A 19,418-nucleotide genomic window follows, 5' to 3' on the forward strand; every position below is an offset into this window, starting at 1 on the left:
CCTTGATGATAGTAATAAGAAGAAGGCATGGGTGGTCGGGGTCCTAAATGAAAGAACCTTATATTCATTCAGAAATTTCCACATCAACTTCCCAATTAACTGACCTCCAAATGCCTTTATAGACAATTCAGCTTTGGAATCGACAACCATTGCTGTGAGTTTTAGTAAGGATATTTTAAAGGCCCAACTTGCCAGAAATTACCTTACATAATGGCATATGTACATAATGGATTTGATTTTTGAGAGTATAGTATATGAAGTTGCCATAAGAATGGATTAGACTATGTCCGTGGCAGTCAGCACATCTGTTTTGACAGATAGAGCAGTTACCTGCATCCTGCAGGGATGCATTTTTAAGTGTGTGTGTCTGGAACACTTGTGCCCTTTAATAGTGGATATGCAATACATCCGAGATAATACAATGCATTTAAGATCAGACATTTTTAGGCTGAAAATGACCCCCATGTCGCAAACATGGGTCAAAATGTTTCCGGGGGGGGGGTGGGTGGGTGGCACGGCAGCACAGTGGTTAGCATAACGCTGTTACATTCCCACTGACCTGGGCTCAGTTCTGCTGTTGTCTGTAAGGAGTTTGTACGTTCTTTCCATGACTGGGTTTCCTCCTAACATCCAAAGGTGTACAGGTTAGTAGGTTAATTGGTTCATGGGTGCAGGTTCCTTGGCCAGAAGCCCATATCTCTAAATAAAATAAAATATAAATTCAATAAGCAATTGCTTCTTTTACATCTCCACAGTGGAGTCCTAAAGGCAGTCTTCGAATACTTAGTAAAGGATTAAATAGAAAACATTCAAACCACACTGAAGTCATGGTGGGTGATATTATACCTTCTGGCTCCAGAGAGATATTGTTGAAGTTTTGTACAAAGAAACCCGAACTGCTCAGGAAAAAATTTGGCTCCTTATTTAGATGTTGCTTCCTTGATACCTAAAGATTCATCTGATCCAATATTCAGGGGTCCTCGGGCAGTGACTAAGTGAGTGATCCTTGAAATTTCACCCTGGTGTGTCTCTTCAGCTCAACTGACTGCTGCAATGTTTTAATAGCAAAATATATTTATGGCCCTCTCAGTTCTCCCAAGGAAAAAAAAGAGTTAATGTTGTGGCGATCAGTTATCCTTTCTGATCCAGCATCTTCACAAAGAAAGAAAAAATACAAAAGGAAGAAATTCCACAGACTTTATACCCTAAAGTAGAAGGGGTTATCTCACAGTTAATGTGATGTAAAATACTTCTGTAAAATGCAGCATTTTCACAAAAGCTAGTTCAGAGTTCACCAAAAGCCGGAGGATCTGCCAATGATTAATACTATATACCCTGAAAGTAAAAGTCATGCAATCGAGGAAACTCCCTGATGAAAATGCGACTCTCTAACTGAGCAGCAGGCCAAGAATACTTTACTCTGCTTTGGATCATGTCTCAAATTCCTCTTACTAATCTGGAAAGAAAGTAACAGCTGTAATTTACAACCATTGCCCATGATTCCTCATGACTTAATCTTCATTTGTGCCTAAAGTCACATATACATTTAGGGTTTTGCAAAATTAATTACAGGAGAATTTTGGCAGATCTGCATTTCATTATTAACTTACCTGTACCTTGTATATTTTGATTTCAAGCCTTTGTGAGCATGCAAGCCTATGGGCCCTATACATGGAATGGTCTCATAGAAATCCACTCACTGTATTTCTGTCACCCTGAAGGTCATTCCAGGTCGAAGCAGAGCATTCAGTCTTTTAAATATCCCTTATAATTATTTTCATGCTGCCCATTCCCATCAACCCCATTTTGAAACATACTGTATCTATGGGGTAATTAACTTTGGGAGGACACCAGAGCATCTGGCCAAAGCTCACAGTTTGAGATAGAATATGTAAGCTCCAAAGTTAGAATCTGGCTGATATACAACTCCACTGATGTCAGCAAACACACAAAACAGTGAGCTAGAAGTTTGTTCCACTAACTAAATAACAGCACAGTCAAGGGTCTTGACTTCATCACCATTTTCCCCATGTTTACCTTTAAGCAGGAGTGATTCCTGGATCAATGCATCCAGTTAACTTCCTTTTAATTTTTTTGAAGTTACTTTGCTCTACAACTGTGCACACAATTTCAGAATTGTACAAAATGAAAATTAATAGTCTGAAGATTTAATTCTTTTTTCAAATCTGAACTCTGATGACAAAGACAGCAATGGTCACTGAGTGATTTTGCAGTTTACCACTTACAGTTTGTCAATGCTTTATTTGACCATATGCAAAAATCTGCTTCACTGAGACTGAATTGCAATTTCTAGAATCACAGCTACTTATATAATGTGTGGCCTTCTTCTATGTCATGACACAATGTGAAAATATTTTATGGCCTAAATCCTTCAGCTTACCACACCCCGTAGTCACTTGATACAATAATTAGATTATGATGAATAGTTATTGATCTCTGGCAATAAGTTTGATGTGAGAAATTTATGAAATGTTGATGTAGGTTTGCCTGTTCCTCCAAAATGTGTTACATTTACTTTCCATCGACTCAAATTACTCTTGTAACGTGCAGTAAAGAATCATCAAACAAGTGCTTATATCACTATTTAGATCATTAGTGTTGGTGAAGGGTCTCAGCCTAAAACAGTGACTGTTTATTCCTCTCCATAGATGCTGCCTGACCTGATGAGTTCCTCTGGCATTTTGTGTGTGTGGCTCTGGATTCCTAGCACCTGTAGAATCTCTCCTATCTATCTTAATAGTTGTTATTTTTCCTATGACCTTAATGCTGCATAATTATAGATCTTATTATCTCTGGCTGAGTTGATATCTGTGTAACACACACAAAATGCTAGGGGAGCTCAGCAGGTCGGGCAGCACCTATGGGGAGGAATAAATGGTCAATATTTTGGGCCAAGACTCTTCATCAGGACTCTTGTCTGCGTTGAGACTGATTAAAATTGAGCCACACGGTAGCTGTAACTGGGAAATATAAAAGTCTTTATTCACACAGTAAACCTCCAGGAGAGGGAGAGTCCAGGAGAATCTCACTCTCCTGACATGATATCTTACAATTCTTCAATGCAAACATAACAATAACCAGTTTCCGTTTTGCTCCCATGCATTATGGTCTTATAGTTTCAGGGCCCGTAAAAAAATGAATGCTCTCTGTACTATGTCCTTTCAGCTGAATTGTTCCAGCTTCCATTTTATCCTCTGTTCTGCTTGTCCCTCACAACTGCACAGGGGTGATTGATGATACGTTCACACTACCCCGCGGAGGTTGTTGTAGCCCTCTTTGTTGTCCGTTCCACAGGCGGATTGGATTCCCTCTGGGAAGCTGGTGCAGCTCCCTGCCCTTCATTCTCACCCCCCACCCCCAAGAATGAATGGCCCCACAGCTCTTGTTGTATCGAGGCTGTCCATGAAGGCAAATCCAGGGTGGGCCAGGGTCAGTGGTGCAGCTAGTCAGATATGAGATGTGGGGCTCAGGGCTGCTGTCTGGCTGGCAGACTGCACTTGCTTCATGTGTTATTTGAATTTATTTATTTAAATCTTACATCAGTCCCACAATGTGAGGGAGTAAAACTCTTTGCATTATGACTCCATTGCAATGTACGGACATATGAATTTATAAGTCTAATAGCTTGTAGAAAGAAACAGTGCCATAGCCTATTGATCCAATAGGCTGCCTGGATGCTACCGATGCACCATCAATAACTACTCAGAGACGTAAAGGTGAGATATCGGCTTTTATTGACTGGAAGAAGGAACAAGCCGTGGTTGACCACCATACTACATCCTGGAGACAGAGAGGCCGGGTTCAGACCTCAATCGCCTTTATACAGGGGTCTGTGGGAGGAGCCACAGGAGCAGTCAGCAGGGGGCATGTCCAGACAGGTATATGTAGTTCACCATAGCTACCGTCTCCCAAAGTACAAAGTTCAAAATAAATCCATTATCAAAGAAATATATGTTACTATATATGACCTTGAGTAGGTAAAATATACGATTTTACTTCTGGGGCACATAGGGGCGACTCAAGTAGCAGCAGTACTCTCAATGGATATGATTAAATATTCTGGTTTCAGCCTGGTACAGCTAAAAAGCACAACTGCTTCCAAGGTCAGTACAGTCAACAAAGATGTCTTACTGCATTTAAATGAACTATCGCTGCTTAAAACCGATGGAAACATTGTGGATGGAAGCACCCAAAGTGTGGCTACAGATGGGGTTACAAGTATGTTTAAGGAAACATGGTTTTAAACTCCCAATACCAACTATCTTGCTGGCAAATGTGCAGTCTCTGGTGAATGAAATCGATGATCTCAGAATTAGGGTGCTGTATCAGAGGGACATTAAGACCGCGTGTGTCCTTTGTTTCACAGAATTATGGTTAACCCCTTCCATACCAGATGCAGTGATTCAGATCGCCGGGTTTACTATACACCATCAGGATAGATCTCTAGAGTCTCTCAAAAGCCGAGGAGAAGTAAGTCTCATGATCAACTCTTCTTGGTGCACAAATATATCAGTGCTGTCCCAATTCTGCTCACCAGACCTGGAATATCTAGCAGTTAAGTGCCGTCCTTTTTACCTACCACAGCAGTTCTCATGGGTCACTTTGGTAGCAGTATACACTCCATCTCAGGCCAATGTCAATCAGGCTTTAGATGGTCTAAGCAATGGGATCAACATGCACAAAACAGCGGATCCTAATGCTTTCACCGCCGTTTTGGGAGATTTCAACCAGGCCAGTCTGAAAAAATCACTACGCAATTACCATTGATAGATCACTTGCAATACTAGAGGGAGCAACACACTGAGCCTTTGCTACACCACCTTCAAGAATGCCTACCATGCTGTTCCATGCCCTCACTTCATGAAATCTGATCATTAAGCTGTAATTCTACTCCCTGAGTCTAGGCAGAGACTGAAGACTGCAGCACCGGTAGTGAGGACCAAGAAGGTACGGACAAGGGAAGCACAGGAGTGCCTACAGGGCTGCTTTGAATCGGACTGGACTGTATTTAGGGATTCATCTTTGAACCTGGATGAGTATGCTGCAGTTGTTACCAGCTTCATTAAAACCTCTGTGGTTGAGTGTGTGCCTACAAAAACTTACTGTATTTTCCTAAACCAAAAGCCTGGATGAAACAAGAGGTTCATCATCTGCTGAAGGCTAGATCTGTGGCATTCCAGTCTGGCAACACAGGCCTGAACCAGAAAACCAGGTATGATTTGTGGTGTGATATTTCAAGGGCGAAAGTACAATTTTGAACGAGGTTGGAGGCGACATCAGATGCACGACAACTCTAGCAGGGCTTGCAAGACATTACTTCCTACAAAGCCAAACCCAATAGCATGACTGGCAGCAGTGCTTCACTACCAGATGAACTCAACGCCTTCTATGCCCACTTTGAAAGGGAGAACACAACTACAGCTGTGACGATCCCTGCTGCATTTGATAACCCTGTGATCTCTGTCTCAGAGGCCAATGTTAGGCTGTCTTTAAAGACCCTTGAAAGGTGGAAGGTCCCGATGGAGTCTCTGGTAAGGCTCTGAAAACCTGTGCCAACCGACTGGCAGGGGTATTCAAGAACATATTCAACCTCTCACTGCTACAGGCAGAAATTCCCACTTGCTTCAAAAATTATACCAGTTCCTAAGAAGAATAATGTGATCTGCCTTAATAATGTGAATAATGTAAGCTGACTATCACCTGGTAACACTCACATCTACAGTGATGAAATGCTTTGAGAGGTTGTTTAGACTGAACTCCTGCCTCAGCAAGGACCTGGACCCACTGCAATTTGTCTATCACCACAATAGGTCAATGGCAGATGCAATCTCAATAGCTCTCCACATGGCTTTAGACCACCTGGACAACACAACACAACACAACACATGTTCATCGACTATAGTTCAGCATTTAATACCATTATTCCCACTATCCTGATTGAGAAGTTGCAGAACCTGGGCCTCTGTACCTCTATCTGAAATTGGATCCTCAACTTCCTAACCAGAAGACCACAATCTGTGTGGATTGGTGATAACATATACCCCTGGCTGACGATCAACACTGGTGCACCTCGGGGTGTGTGCTTAGTCCACTGCTCTACTCCCTATATACATGTGACTGTGTGGCTAGGCATACCTCCATAAATTTGCTGATGATACAACTATTGTTGGTAGAATCTCAGGTGGCGAAGAGAGGACATACAAGAGTGAGATAAGCCAATTAGTGGACTGGTGCCGCAGCAACAACCTGGCACTCAACATCAGTAAGATGAAAGAGCTGATTGTGGACTTCCGAAGGGGTAAGATGAAGGAACACATACTAATTCTCATAGAGGGAACAGAAGTGGAGATAGTGAGTAGTTTCAAGTTCTAGGGTGTCAAGATCTCTAAGGATCTAAGCTGGTCCCAACATATAAATGAAGTTATAAAGAAGGCAAGACAGCAGCTATACTTTATTAGGAGTTTGAAGAGATTTGGTATGTCAACAAATACACTCAAAAATTTCTATAGATGTACCGTGGAGAGCATTCTGACAGGTTTCATCATTGTCTGGTAGGGGAGTGGGGTGGGGGGGAGCTTCTGAACAGGACCGAAAGAAGCTGCAGAGGGTTGGAAGTTTAGTCATCTCCATCTTGGTACTAGCCTACAAAGTACCAAGGACATCTTTAGGGAGCTGTGTCTCAGAAAGACACATCCATTATTCAGGATCTCCAGCACCCAGGGCATGCCCTTTTCTCATTAGGTAGGAGGTGCAGAAGCCTGAAGGCACGCAGTCAGTGATTCAGGAACAGCTTCTTCCCCTCTGCCATCAGATTCCTAGATGGGCACTGAACCCTTGGACACTTCCTCACTTTTTAAAAATTATATAGTATTTCTGTTTTTTGCACAATTTTAATCTTTTCAAAACACTTATACTGTATAAACTACTTATTACTTATTTATTATTATTTTTTCTATATTATGTACTTGCATTGAACTGCTGCTGCTAAGTTAACAAATTCCATGTCACATGCTGGTGACAGTAAACCTGATTCTGATTTTGATTGAGATTCATTATCTGACAGGTATTTACATTATCTGACAGAAATACGATCAATTACCTCAAGAAAAACTACAGAAAGACAAAGACTGACAATAAAAAATGTGCAAAAGAGTACATAAGTTGTGAAGAGTCCTTAAAAGTGATTCTTTAGGTCATAGAATCAGTTCAATGTTGAGGTGCATGATGTTACCCATGCTGGTTCAGGAACCTGATGGTTGAGGGGTAATAACTGTTCATGAACCTGGTGATGTGTGATCGAAGGCTTCTCTACCTCTTGCCCAGTGGTAGCAGCAAGAAGAGAGCAGGGTCTTTCTTGCGGCAGTGCTCCATATAATTGTACTCAATGGTGGGGAGGACTTTGCCTGTGATGAACTAGGCTGAACCAAATGGCACTGGTGAACTGTGTCAATGTGTTATGGCTGCATACAAAACTTTCTAAATATGCTTCTTCTGAATTGCTTTCACTACAATCTGCAGCCTGTCATTTCCCACTAAGCAATATACTTTTGTACTGTCTTAATGAGCTAGAGATTTCACAGTCTTGATGGACTTAATGCTGAGGCATGCAGATATGGCAACTTTAAGTGGCCAAAGGTACATCAACATGGCTGGGTTGAAACACCAAGAAATGAAAGATCTACTACCAAGCAGCTTCTTAGCAAGTGTACAGTCACTGGAGGCAAGATTGAGGACCGAAAGGCAAAATTGCTGCATTGGAGGGGATTGAAGAATTGTTGTGTGTCACAGACACTCTGGACATGCTGGAAACATCGGTAAGATCTGAAAGCTTCTCAATGAAGAGGATGGACTGAACTGCTGATTTGCAGAAGACAAAAGGTGGGGGCATCTGTGTTTTATAATAATCTGTCTGTGGTGCTCAGACACAGTGGTCCTGGTCTTGTTGCACTGTTATTCCCCCAGCCCAGAACATGTAACGATTAAGAGCCGACCATTCTGCTTACCAAGAGAATGTTCCTTCATGATCCTGACCACAGTTTACATACTGCCGAAAGCCGAAGTTAATCAGGCACTTAAGGTGCTGCCATTGCCAAACAAAAATCAGCCCATCCTGGCGCATTTCAAATCGTACTTGAGGACCTCACTTAAACTTGTTTGAAGAAATCTCTGCCCAATTACTGTCAGCATATAATATGCAGCGCCAGGGGACCTAACAGACTTGTCTACTGCTTTCCTATGATTAGGAATGCCTACTGTTCCATGCATTTCAGGAAATCTGATCACTTGGCTGTAATTCTCCTACCTGCATACAGGCAGAGGCAAAAGAGCAAGTATCCAGAGGAGGACAACAAAGGTGTGGTTGTGAGAGGCAGAGGAGTGGCCATGTTCAAGGACTTATCAGAGGAGCTGAATGAATACAGCATGGTTGTCACATACTTTATAGAACAGCTTTGGCTGTCAAAACATGGAGGAACAACCCCGATGACTCTTTGATTTCAGCCTCTGAGGCCAACATGAGAGCATCCCTTAGGAGGGTGAACCCATAGAAAACATATGGCTTTGGCTGAGTACTACAGACCAATGCTGATCAACTGGTCAAGTGTACACTGATATCATTAGCTCCTCAGTTTAGTAGTTTGAGGTGCCCACCTGCTTAAGTAGGCTTCAATTATACTGGTCCCTAAGAAGAATGTGGTAACCTGCTTCGATGTTTATTGGCCAGTAGCACTTATATTCTTGGCCATGAAGTATTCTCAGAGGTTGGTGATTAAACATATGAACTGTTGCCTGAAAAGAGGCTTGGATCCATTCCAATTTGCCTACTGTCAGAGTAGGTCCACAGCCAATGCCATTTCATTGGCCCTTCTCTTAGTCCTGGAACATCTGGATAGCAAAGGTGCATATGTCAGGATGCCCTTTATTGACTACAGTGTGACATTCAATACTAACATCCTCTCAAAACTAATGAATAAGCTTCAAGGCCTTGGCCTGAATACCTCCTTGTGCAACGGAATCCTCTACTTCCTCACTTAAAGACCCCAGTCAGTTCGGATTGGCAACAACATCTCCTCCACAATTTTCATCAGTACAAGTGCCCCACAAGGCTGTGTATTTAGCTTCCTATTCTACTCACTTTATACTTATGACTGTGAGGCTAAGCACAGCTGCAATGCCATCATAACTTTTGCGGACAACACCACTGTCGTTAGCTGGATCAAAGGTGGTTATGAATTAGCAAGTAGGAGGGAGATTGAAAATCTGGCTGAGTGGTGCCACAACAACAACTCCTTACTTAATGTCAACAAGACCAAGAAGCTGATTGTTGACTTCAGGAGGAGGAAACTGGAGGTCCATGAGCCAGTTCTTATTGGGAGATCAGAGGTGGAGAGAGTCAGCAACTTTTAATTTCTCTGTGTTATAATTTAAGAGGATCTGTTCTGGGCCCAGCACATAAGTGCAATTATGAAGAAAGCACAGCAATGTCTCTACTTCAAAGTTTGTGAAGATTCTGCATAAGTTCCAAAACTTCGACAAACTTCTATAGATATGAGGTGGAAAGTATATTGACTGGTTTCATCATGGTCTGGTATGGAAACACCAATTCCTTTGAAAGAAAAATCCTTGAAAATGTAGTGGATATGGCCCAGCCCATCATGGGTAAAGCCTGACCCACCGTTGAGAACATCTACATGGAGCGCTGTCACAGGAAAGCAGCATCTGTCATCAAGGACCCCCAACACCCTGGCCATGCCCCCTTTCCTGCTGTTGCCACAGGAAGAAGGTGCAGGAGTCTCAGGACTCACACCACCAGGTTCAGGTATAGGCATTACCCCTCAACCATCAGGTTTGTGAACTAGAGGGGATAACTTCACTTGACCCATCATTGAACTGCTCCACAATTTGTGGAATGACTTTCAAGGAGGTTCTTGATATTTATTGCTTATTTATTTATTATTTTTCTTTATTTTGCATTTGCGCAGTTTGTTGTCATTTGTACATAGATTGCCACCCTGTTTGTGTGGTCTTTCATTGGTTCTATTATGGTTATTGGATATATTGAGTACTCCTGCAAGAAAATGAATCTCAGGGTTATATCTAGTGACATATATTTTGATAATAAATTTACTTTGAACTTTTGGCTGTATCTCCCACCTTCTCTCTCTATTTCTGGTTGTAATGAAAGTTCTCTTTGTTAGCTCTCCCAGAGATTTTCCTATGGTAACAAGTTTGTTGGTGTTCCATAGAGCTTGGGCCTGGATTCTCACCAGACTCCCTGATATGGCAGTGTTGTCTGTAATTCACTGGGGCATGAACTGAGCACCAAATGAACTAGCTAGTGTGCCTCATCAAACACAGACACTCTGAGCCCTTCTTCATACTATACAACAGCCTGGTGCTATCTCATGTGGAAAATATCAAATTAAACAATGTAGCATTCCCTTGGAATTTCACTGAAGTATTAGCCCGAATTGTGTAATGGAGTGGGTCTTGAATTTCTGCTCAGAAATCAGAATCAGGTTTAATATCACTGGCATATGTCATGAAATTTGTTAGCTTCACAGCTGCTGTAACAATGCAATACACAATAATTATTTTTTAAAAACTGAATTACAGTAAATCTATATGTATATTAAATAGTTACATTAAAATAGTGCAAAATCAGATATAGGAAAATGTAGTGAGGTTGTATCCATGGGTTCAATGTCCATTTAGAATGAGGGTGAAGGGGGGAAGAAGCTGTTCCAGAATCATTGAGTGTGTGTCTTCAGGCTTCTTTAACACCTTCTAGATGTTAACAATGAGAAGAGGGTATATCCTGGCTGGTGGTGGTCCTTAATGACGAATGCCACCTTCCTGCGACATTACTTCTTGAAGATGTCTTGGATACTACGGAGGCCAGTACCTATGATGGAGCTGACTAATTTTACAGCTTTCTGCAACTTATTTCGAACCCACCCCCATACGTGACAGTGATGCAGCCATTCAAAATGCTCTCTACAGTATACATGTGTAGAAAGACCGTAATACTGCTGTTATTTGAGCAAGTTTGGCTCAGGAGGCTTTTATTTGGTACTCAGATGAATTGAGTGTATGTATGAATTAACATCTACCTAAGAATACTTGCTGCTTAACTGATTTTTATTTCTTCTATACCTGCCATTGTCAGGGATAGGTGGTGCTCAATCACCAGCACCAAGCAATTCATCAGCTGAGGTCCCTGAGGAATTGACTCCTACCATCCATGGCACTTCAGGTTTGTTACCTAAAGCCACTTCACTGACTTTGCAAGCTGTGGAAGTCAGCCTAATATCTGCTTTCTGAGTGTTCAGCACTTTTGCTTTTATCGTGTACTGCACTCCCCGGAGCTCCTTTAATGTTTGTGTTTCATCTCATGATTTGACTTGTGACTTGCTCTGAAGCAGAATGACCTTTGATGCTTTTATCCCATCCACTGAAACAGTTTGCATTTGCTTATTTGTTCTCTGACTTAAGAACCTCAAAGAAGCCATCATATATTTGATGAGGTCTACTATATTCTTTACATCTTGCAAATTCACTAACTCTGCTGACTGCCTCGTTGACTTGTTCATACTGTTGAAGTCTTGTCATCAGTGTCCAATGTGCTGTCATTTTTCCAACATCAATATTTAGATCATCTTTTGGGTTTCCTTCAAGTGTCTGTGATTTATGGAAGCAGAAAAACAGGAAACAATGAATTAATATGCACTCCTGCTAATAGAAAATTTGGTGGGGTTTATTAATAGACTTGAGTAGAGTTGTCTCATAAACTTGAAGGAAAAGTAGAAATACCTAAAAGATCAACAGCTTGGAATTCATTGCCACAGGTTGCTGTAGAAGCCGAGTCATTGAGTATATTTTAAGTGGAGGTTGATAGATTCTTAATTAGTAGGGGTGAAGGCAGGAGAATGGGGTTGAGAGGGATAATAAATCAGCCACGATGGAATGGTGGACCAGACTGGATGGGCTAAATGACCTAATTCTGCTCCTATGTCTCATTGACTCTGCATCAATGATATTGAAACATTTAGTAAAATACTATAACAATTTGGAAAATTAAGCTTGAAAAATGTTTATCAATTCAAAATTAACTTTGAATCTGCTGCCAATGTACCAATAAATAAAATATGATTGTGCCACAAAGTGATGGAGAATTCTACCAAAGCTTCTTCCATGCTTTTTCCAATAGATGGTGCTAGTCTGAAAGGATTTGGTAGAGGATAAAAGATTAAGCTCTATCCATTCCAGGATGTACCAAAGTAGAATCAAGTTTTCTTCAAAATGCAACATGCACAAAATGTTGGAGGAACTCAACAGGTCAGAAAGCATCTATGGAGAGGAATAAAGAGACAATGTTTCGGGCTGAGAATCTTTATCAAGGCCCGATGAAGGGTCTCGGCCCAAAACTGGTTATTCCTCTCCATCTATGCTGTTTGACCTACTGAGTTCCTTCAGCATTTTGTATATGTTGCTCTGGATTTCTAGCATCTTCAGAATCTCTTTTTTGTGTTTATAATTTCTTTGAAGTGACTTATAAATCACAGGAAACAGCTTATGCATACCACAAACCACAGAGTTAGAGCGATTGGTTAATAGACAAATGCTGTAGAGTGTGATGTGTTCTTGCAATGAACATGGTGGAAATTTTAACTTCTCAATAAGGGGACAGGCAGGGCCTTGGAGGAATGCCTCATCTGAAAGACAACCAGGCATTCATCCTGCCCAGGCATGTACTCCAGCCCTGCATTTCACACCTTTTCACATTGCTTCATCAGTACCTTTTTTCTCTCTACACTGTTCATATCTTTTGTTCATTTTCTCCCTCTTTTTGGTTGCTCCCATTAACTCATGAATAAACTCACAACCTACAACCGTCACCCATCACCCACAATCTATCCCCGTAGCAACTGGGGTCCCACCCCATCATAGATTGTCCCTTTGTCCCTCTTATCTCTCCCCCACCTTAATGCAATTTAAAACTGACATATTTCTCTCCTTTCCGGTTCTAGGAAAGCATCTTCCATTAGAAAAGTTAAATGTTTCTCTTTTCTTAAACTACCTGCCCTTCTGGCTGGTTACGCTATTTTCTGTCTTTATGTTGTGTTGCCCGTCTACAGTGAATGTTTGCACTTTGGGGAGAACCACACACAAATACCCCTTCCAGATGTGCATACTGAATTTGCAGTGACCAACAATGGGAGGTTCGTCTCTTCATCAGTTGAGCTGTTTCTCAACAAGCTACAAACAATCTGTGTATTTCTCCAGGATATAGCATCTTCAATCCCTTTTATCTCCATATTTCTCTGCAATGCAGCAAATGGCATATGCCAGCAGAAACAGCTTGAAAAGGCTTCAGAGAGGCAGGGTTAGCATGTCTTTGACTTAAGAGCAATGCATCAATATGTTTGTTGTTCAAGTAGCATTGTGACATTTATCTACAATGACCAGCAGGACTCACATGATTGTTCAATTGCCAAATACATCTATAAATATACTTTAAGTAGTAGTATCACAAACAGAATCTTAATCTGCATTTATGATATTCCAGATTGTTTGGAGGTATAAGGAGAACTTGAAAAAACTTTTTCTGGTGCATTGGAGACTGAGGGGGATCTGATAGGTTTATAACATTCTGAGAGGCGTAGGTAGGCTAGACAGTCAGAATCTTTCCCCCAGGGTTAGAATTTCAATTACTAGTGTTACGTACCCCGTAACTGGGTCACCTACCAGCAAAGATAGAGAGGTCCGTTGAAGTCTGATGGTACTATTTTTTACAGTATTTATTGATAAAAATACACAAAAATAATATCAGTGCAAACATACAGATAATATACGTCATCAAAACTAAATCTAAAAGCACGGGTATAATAATAATCAATAAGAAATAGCTCTATCATTGTCTAGGGGATAATGTATTGTCCGAAGGAAATATAAACATCAGTTCATTCAGGCTGCAGCTTTTGGTTAGAGAGAGAGACGGAGTTTTAGAACTTGCCCGTTTTTCCTTTTTATGATGTCGATCCTTCGAAATGTCGTCGGTGGTGATCTCTTCATTAGCTAAGCTGTCTTCTGTGGTAAGGCCTCAATCCCGGGCAACGGGAAAGGACACACGTGGGCCCTCCACTGGCTGTCGCTATTAATCACTGTCATGAGATTTCTAGTGTTTCTCCTAGTGCGTCTAAAGGGGTTGTTCCCCAGACCTTCTTTTATCCTTACTCATGGGGTCTCAGATGTCAATCAGGTTGGAATGATGCCATCCCTCAACCAGCCCACTTTGGTCATTCCCTGAGGGCTTCAAATAAATAGTACAGTACTCAATACACAATTCCGTCTCCAAGAGACGATGGCCATTTTCCGTGGCTATGTATTGCTGAGGGGCCAGGACATTCCAAACCCGTTGTGGATTTTGTGTGTCTCTCTCACATTTCCTGGGTCCCAGACCCACATTAATAGCGATCTTGCGATTCTCAAAAAGGAGGGGGGCTACTTTGTACCCTTCGGCCCCTCAGAGTTGGGGCACAGTCGTAACATCCCCTTTCTTCAATGCGTTTTTACCATTGATAAAAATGAAGTAATACAGAGTCTTACAGGATTTTAGAATCTAACGCAATACAAGAGTTTTTTTTTCACTACAGAGTAATACAGTTATACATTCCATTCAGCATCTAAACAGTTAACGATTACATTGTCACTTCCTTTAATATCTTAACATCTTGTACCTTACTAAAGTCTTGTAGCATCAGACTTCAATTTAATAACCACCTATTTTTATTTCTTTATTTTCTTTCCTTCAGCAAACAAAAACCAAAGAGTTGTGATCTTAGCTTACGTGTATACTACAAAAGTTCATGCAAAATACTAATCTTTATGTTACTTTCAAACTTAACAGTCAAGCTTCCATGGGGGTTGTCTTTATTATTCACATGCTTTGTCAAAATCCCTTAAAACCGGCTTCTGCTATTTAAAAATGGCGTCCCATTAACTCCACCTCTTTTCCGGTTAATTCCCACGTGGTGAGCTTGTGCACCCTGGCAAAATAGGCTTTCGCCCGCTCCTTTCATAGGAATTATTTTATCAACAATGTGTTCCAAACTTAGACCATTTTCCGAATTTCCACATATTTCTTTAATTTTATGCAAGTTGCTAGTTTTCTTTTCAGGACCCTTCAGGCGATTAGTTCTCAATGCCAGCGATCCCTCTTTGTTCAAACAGCATTTCGAATTTTGCGGTTTCGCACCACACTCTGGAATAACAATAGCGTGTGGGGCCCCTTTACCTTCCAACTCAACCTGTAATTGATCCACAGGCACCGCAGTAACAAGCCATTGTCTCTAGCCTGGTTGCTGCGTCTGACATCAATCCAAACTTTAAATTTCTTCATTCGATTTGGAAACTACACTTTTCCCTTTTCCTTCAATAATAATATTCACCTCACCACCCGTTATCTCCTCACTAACTTTTAACACACCTTTGAGCACAAACACCTGGGAACTCTCACTTCCCACTATTACCAAGGTTAACCCTTTCTTCACTGAACCAAGTCCATCTGACCCACAAGGACTGCATTCCTTTTCAACTGAATCAAATACCTCAGACTTTTTCTGAGCTCCATTACTAGGTTCAGTACCACGTGTATCCACATCTTGGACACCCTCAAATGGGACATTTGCCTCTTCCAGGCTTTCAACACCCGTACCCTGTTCAAATTCTAAATTCCCCTGATCCTCCCAGCTACTCTCTGGGCAACTCCCTTCCAGAATAAACTCAACCCCGTGGGCTGAAACAACCTCATCTGCCAACCCAGCAGACTTCTTCAAGGTAAGGGTGCCCTTTTAATCTAGTACTGCCCTCACTTCATTATCGGGAACACCGTTAGAATTTTCAACTTCTTCAAACAGTTCTGCCAAACCAGACAGATCATCCATGTCCAACCCTGGACCTTTTATCTGTTTCTCATCTTTATTTCGTGCCTCTAGAACTTTTCTCCTCACTAAGGGCAGGTCTACCTCCTCTCCCTTACTCTCTTTCACTTTACTACTCTTCGTTTTACCACCCTCTAAACCCTTGTGGTACAGGGTCGGTAAAAACGTCTCAGCCAAGTCGATACTGGCCGGATTTAAACTGCTCTCATTCTCAGCTGCCTTTCTCGACATGCTGCGAGTGATCGCGCATGCAGGATAGATCTTGGAATCTAGGGGCGGGACCTCAACACTTACAGGCTGTCTCGTCAGCTTCATTGCTGACCAAACCTTACCACCGGCTAAATCATTACCCAGAAGGACGTCCGCGTCAGTTCTCGGGAATTCTGATCACACCCCCATTTCAACTGGCCCAGATACCAGCTCACAATTCATAATGATCCTATGCAAGGGCACCGTTTCGGTCCCTTTTCCTATTCCTTTCACAGCTACCATTCCCATCTTGCGACCAAAATCCAGTACCTTACTGCTAATCAATGATAGTTCAGCTCCCGTGTCTCTCCAGATCCGCACGGGAACTGGTGGATCTCCCTCTCTCACAGACATGGTTCTGTTTGACATACAATTCTCAGACCCTTCTCATACTCTGTCTGCCTGGGGCTCTCTTGTTGATTTACTGATTACCACAGCACATCCTATAGGGACTGCGGCTTTCCATTTTCCTGTCTACTTCCTTGGAGCAAAGCACCTAGATGCAATACGTCTCCCCTTTCCACAATTAAAACAGGTCAAGCCCGGAAATCTCTGGCCGTCTTGCTTCTCCTCCTCAATCTGCCACTAGCTCCTGGTGGGACCTCTGCCTCAGCCGGCGGGCTTTCTCGATCGTTCCCATGGTCTCTCTGGTAACTTTTATTCGAGGAAAACTTTGTCTTGTGGGTTAGGGCATATTCATCTGCGAACCTAGCAAATTCTGAGATGGACTTATTCGGCTTCTCATTCAAATACATCCGGATATCCTCCGAAACACAACCTTTAAATTCCTCAATCATAATTAACTTCCTGAGATGCAAAAAATCCTCTTCTACTGTTTCTGCTGTACACCAACAATCCAAGAGCACACCCTTCTCATAGGCAAACTCAGTATATGTCTGATTCCACCCTTTCTTTAAATTTCTGAACTTTTGTCTATACGCTTCAGGTACCAATTTGTAGGTCCGGAGAATGGCCTCTTTTACTTTGTCATAATTCTCCGCCTCTTCCTCCTCCATGGACAACGCCGCAAATGCCCGTTGTGCCTTCCCTTTAAATACACTTTGTAACAACGCCACCCACTGCTCTCTGGGCCACTTCTGATTCACTGCCACCTTTTCAAAATGCAAGAAATAACTATCAACATCCGTCTCCTCGAACGGAGTTACTAACCTAAACCTACTAACATTAAATCTCTCCTCTCGGTCTGGCCCTTGAGCTCTTCGCTCTTACCTTAATTTCTGTATGTCTACATCACGTTGCCTCTGTTTCTCCTTCTCCCCTTTGGTTCTCAGTTCTTTCCCTCTCCTTTTCAGCTCTTTCCTTCTCTTTTTCAGCTGCTTCCAGCTGTTTTAACTTACTTTCATATTCCAACCTTAATTTCTCCAACTCTAACTGAGCTGTCCCACTAGCTGGTGCCTTTTCAGGGATATTTTCCAATACCTCAGCCGAAAACACATTCTTCACAATATAATACTGAGTTATGGCCCTCCGCACCTCCTGCTTTTTCATCGACAACCTCACCTCTGTGAGGTTTAGTCCTTTCGCAATATTTATCAAGTCTGACTTTGTGGCAGACTCTAGCGCTTCCAGAGTTGGGTTTTCTATGAACCCGTCTACGTCCATCTTTGCTGGTTTCCCATCTGGTTACCCGCGCAACCAAACCCACGTTTGGACTTAAAAGCCCGATTCACTGTCCCTCCAATTTGGTATCAAATCCTGGACGAGCCCCCATGTTGTTACGAACCCTGTAACTGGGTCACTTACCAGCAAAGATGGAGACCTCTGTTGAAGTCTGATGATATGATTTTTAACAGTATTTATTAGTAAAAATACACAGAAATAATATCAATGCAAATATACAGATAATATACGTCGTCAATACTAAATCTAAAAGTGCGGGTATAATAATAATCAATAAGAAATAAGCTCTATCGTTGTCTAGGGGATAATGTATTGTCTGATGGAAATATAAAGTTCACTCAGTTCATGCAGGCTGCAGCCTTTGGGGACCGCTGGGTTGCAATGGTTGGAGGGAGAGAGGGATTTGGGAGAAAAACTTGCCGGCTTTCCTTTTATGATTTCGATCCTTCGGAGTCTCGTTGGTGTGGCCGTTCACTTGTGGCCTCTCCTCTAGCTAAGCCATTCTTCCGTGGTGAGCCTGCCACCCTGGCAAGGGAGGACACACAAGTCCCCACTGGCTGTCGCTATTAAACGCTGTCACGGGATTTCTAGCGTTTCTCCTGGTGCATCTAAAGGGGTTGTTCCCCAGACCCTCTTTTATCCTTACTCACGGGGTCTCAGATGTCAATCAGATTGGGATGATGCAATCCCTCAACCAGCCCACTCTGGTCGTCCCCGAGGGGCTTCAATGAATAGTACAGTACTCAATACACAATTCCGTCTCCAGGAGACAATAGCCGTTATCAGTGATTTTGTTTCACTGAGGCCAGGACACATTCCAAACCTTGTGGATTCTGCGTGTCTCTCTCTCATTTCCTGGGTCCCAGACCTGAATTAATAACAATCTTGCGATTCTCAAAAAGGAGGGGGGCGACTTTGTACCCTTCGGCCCTTCAGAGTTGCTGCACATTCATAACAGTATGTAATTGTGTTGTCCCATGCAAATCAATTCCTATTATGTTAGTGCGAGAAATATGAAACATTATTGAATGCAGTAAATTAATATGTTTTGAGTAGGCCACACAGTAAAAAGCAATCTAATGCATAATTTTATTTGTAATGGCTGTGTATGAAATTCTGTGCCAACTTTAGCTTGAAGTTTGGGGGAAGAGATGTGTCTAATGAATCGTTAAGCACGTGAGAGATTCTACCATTGGTATATTGAAGCTGAGTGTGTAGGAGTGAATATAACTGTCAGACCAATGGTTTTTCATGCGTTTACTGTTAAAGGTACTTATCTATCCTCCAAAAATTAAGGTATAGCCATTTCTAAAAAGACAACAATATGATCTACCCAATTACACTGTGGGAGAAGAGCTTTAGTATAAATCAATGATACAACAAGGTTTGTAAAATATTTTCATATGTAAACTCATGCCTGGAAGGTGTCACCCATGGCACTCTGTTGCAGTGTCAGTGCATTGTGTTTGCCTCTGATGCTACAAGTGTAACATGTTGTTCCATCTACTAGTTATGAAGTCCTAGTTAGTTCCTGTGGCTGTAGGCCAGCTGGATCCTGATTCTGAA

At 41.9% G+C, this 19,418-nt stretch overlaps 1 protein-coding gene across 1 annotated transcript in view; it reads left to right on the forward strand.

The window, feature by feature from the left end:
- The window catches only part of LOC132403630 (uncharacterized), a 108,556-nt gene that overhangs the window by 44,361 nt on the left and 44,777 nt on the right, over window positions 1-19,418 (forward strand). Inside the window, exon 5 of the mRNA XM_059987108.1 lies at window positions 11,189-11,275. Coding sequence (XP_059843091.1) covers window positions 11,189-11,275 — 87 coding nt within the window. The remainder of the gene's footprint in view (window positions 1-11,188; window positions 11,276-19,418) is intronic.

Source organism: Hypanus sabinus, chromosome 13 (assembly GCF_030144855.1).
Source record: "Hypanus sabinus isolate sHypSab1 chromosome 13, sHypSab1.hap1, whole genome shotgun sequence".
Taxonomy (NCBI): domain Eukaryota; kingdom Metazoa; phylum Chordata; class Chondrichthyes; order Myliobatiformes; family Dasyatidae; genus Hypanus; species Hypanus sabinus.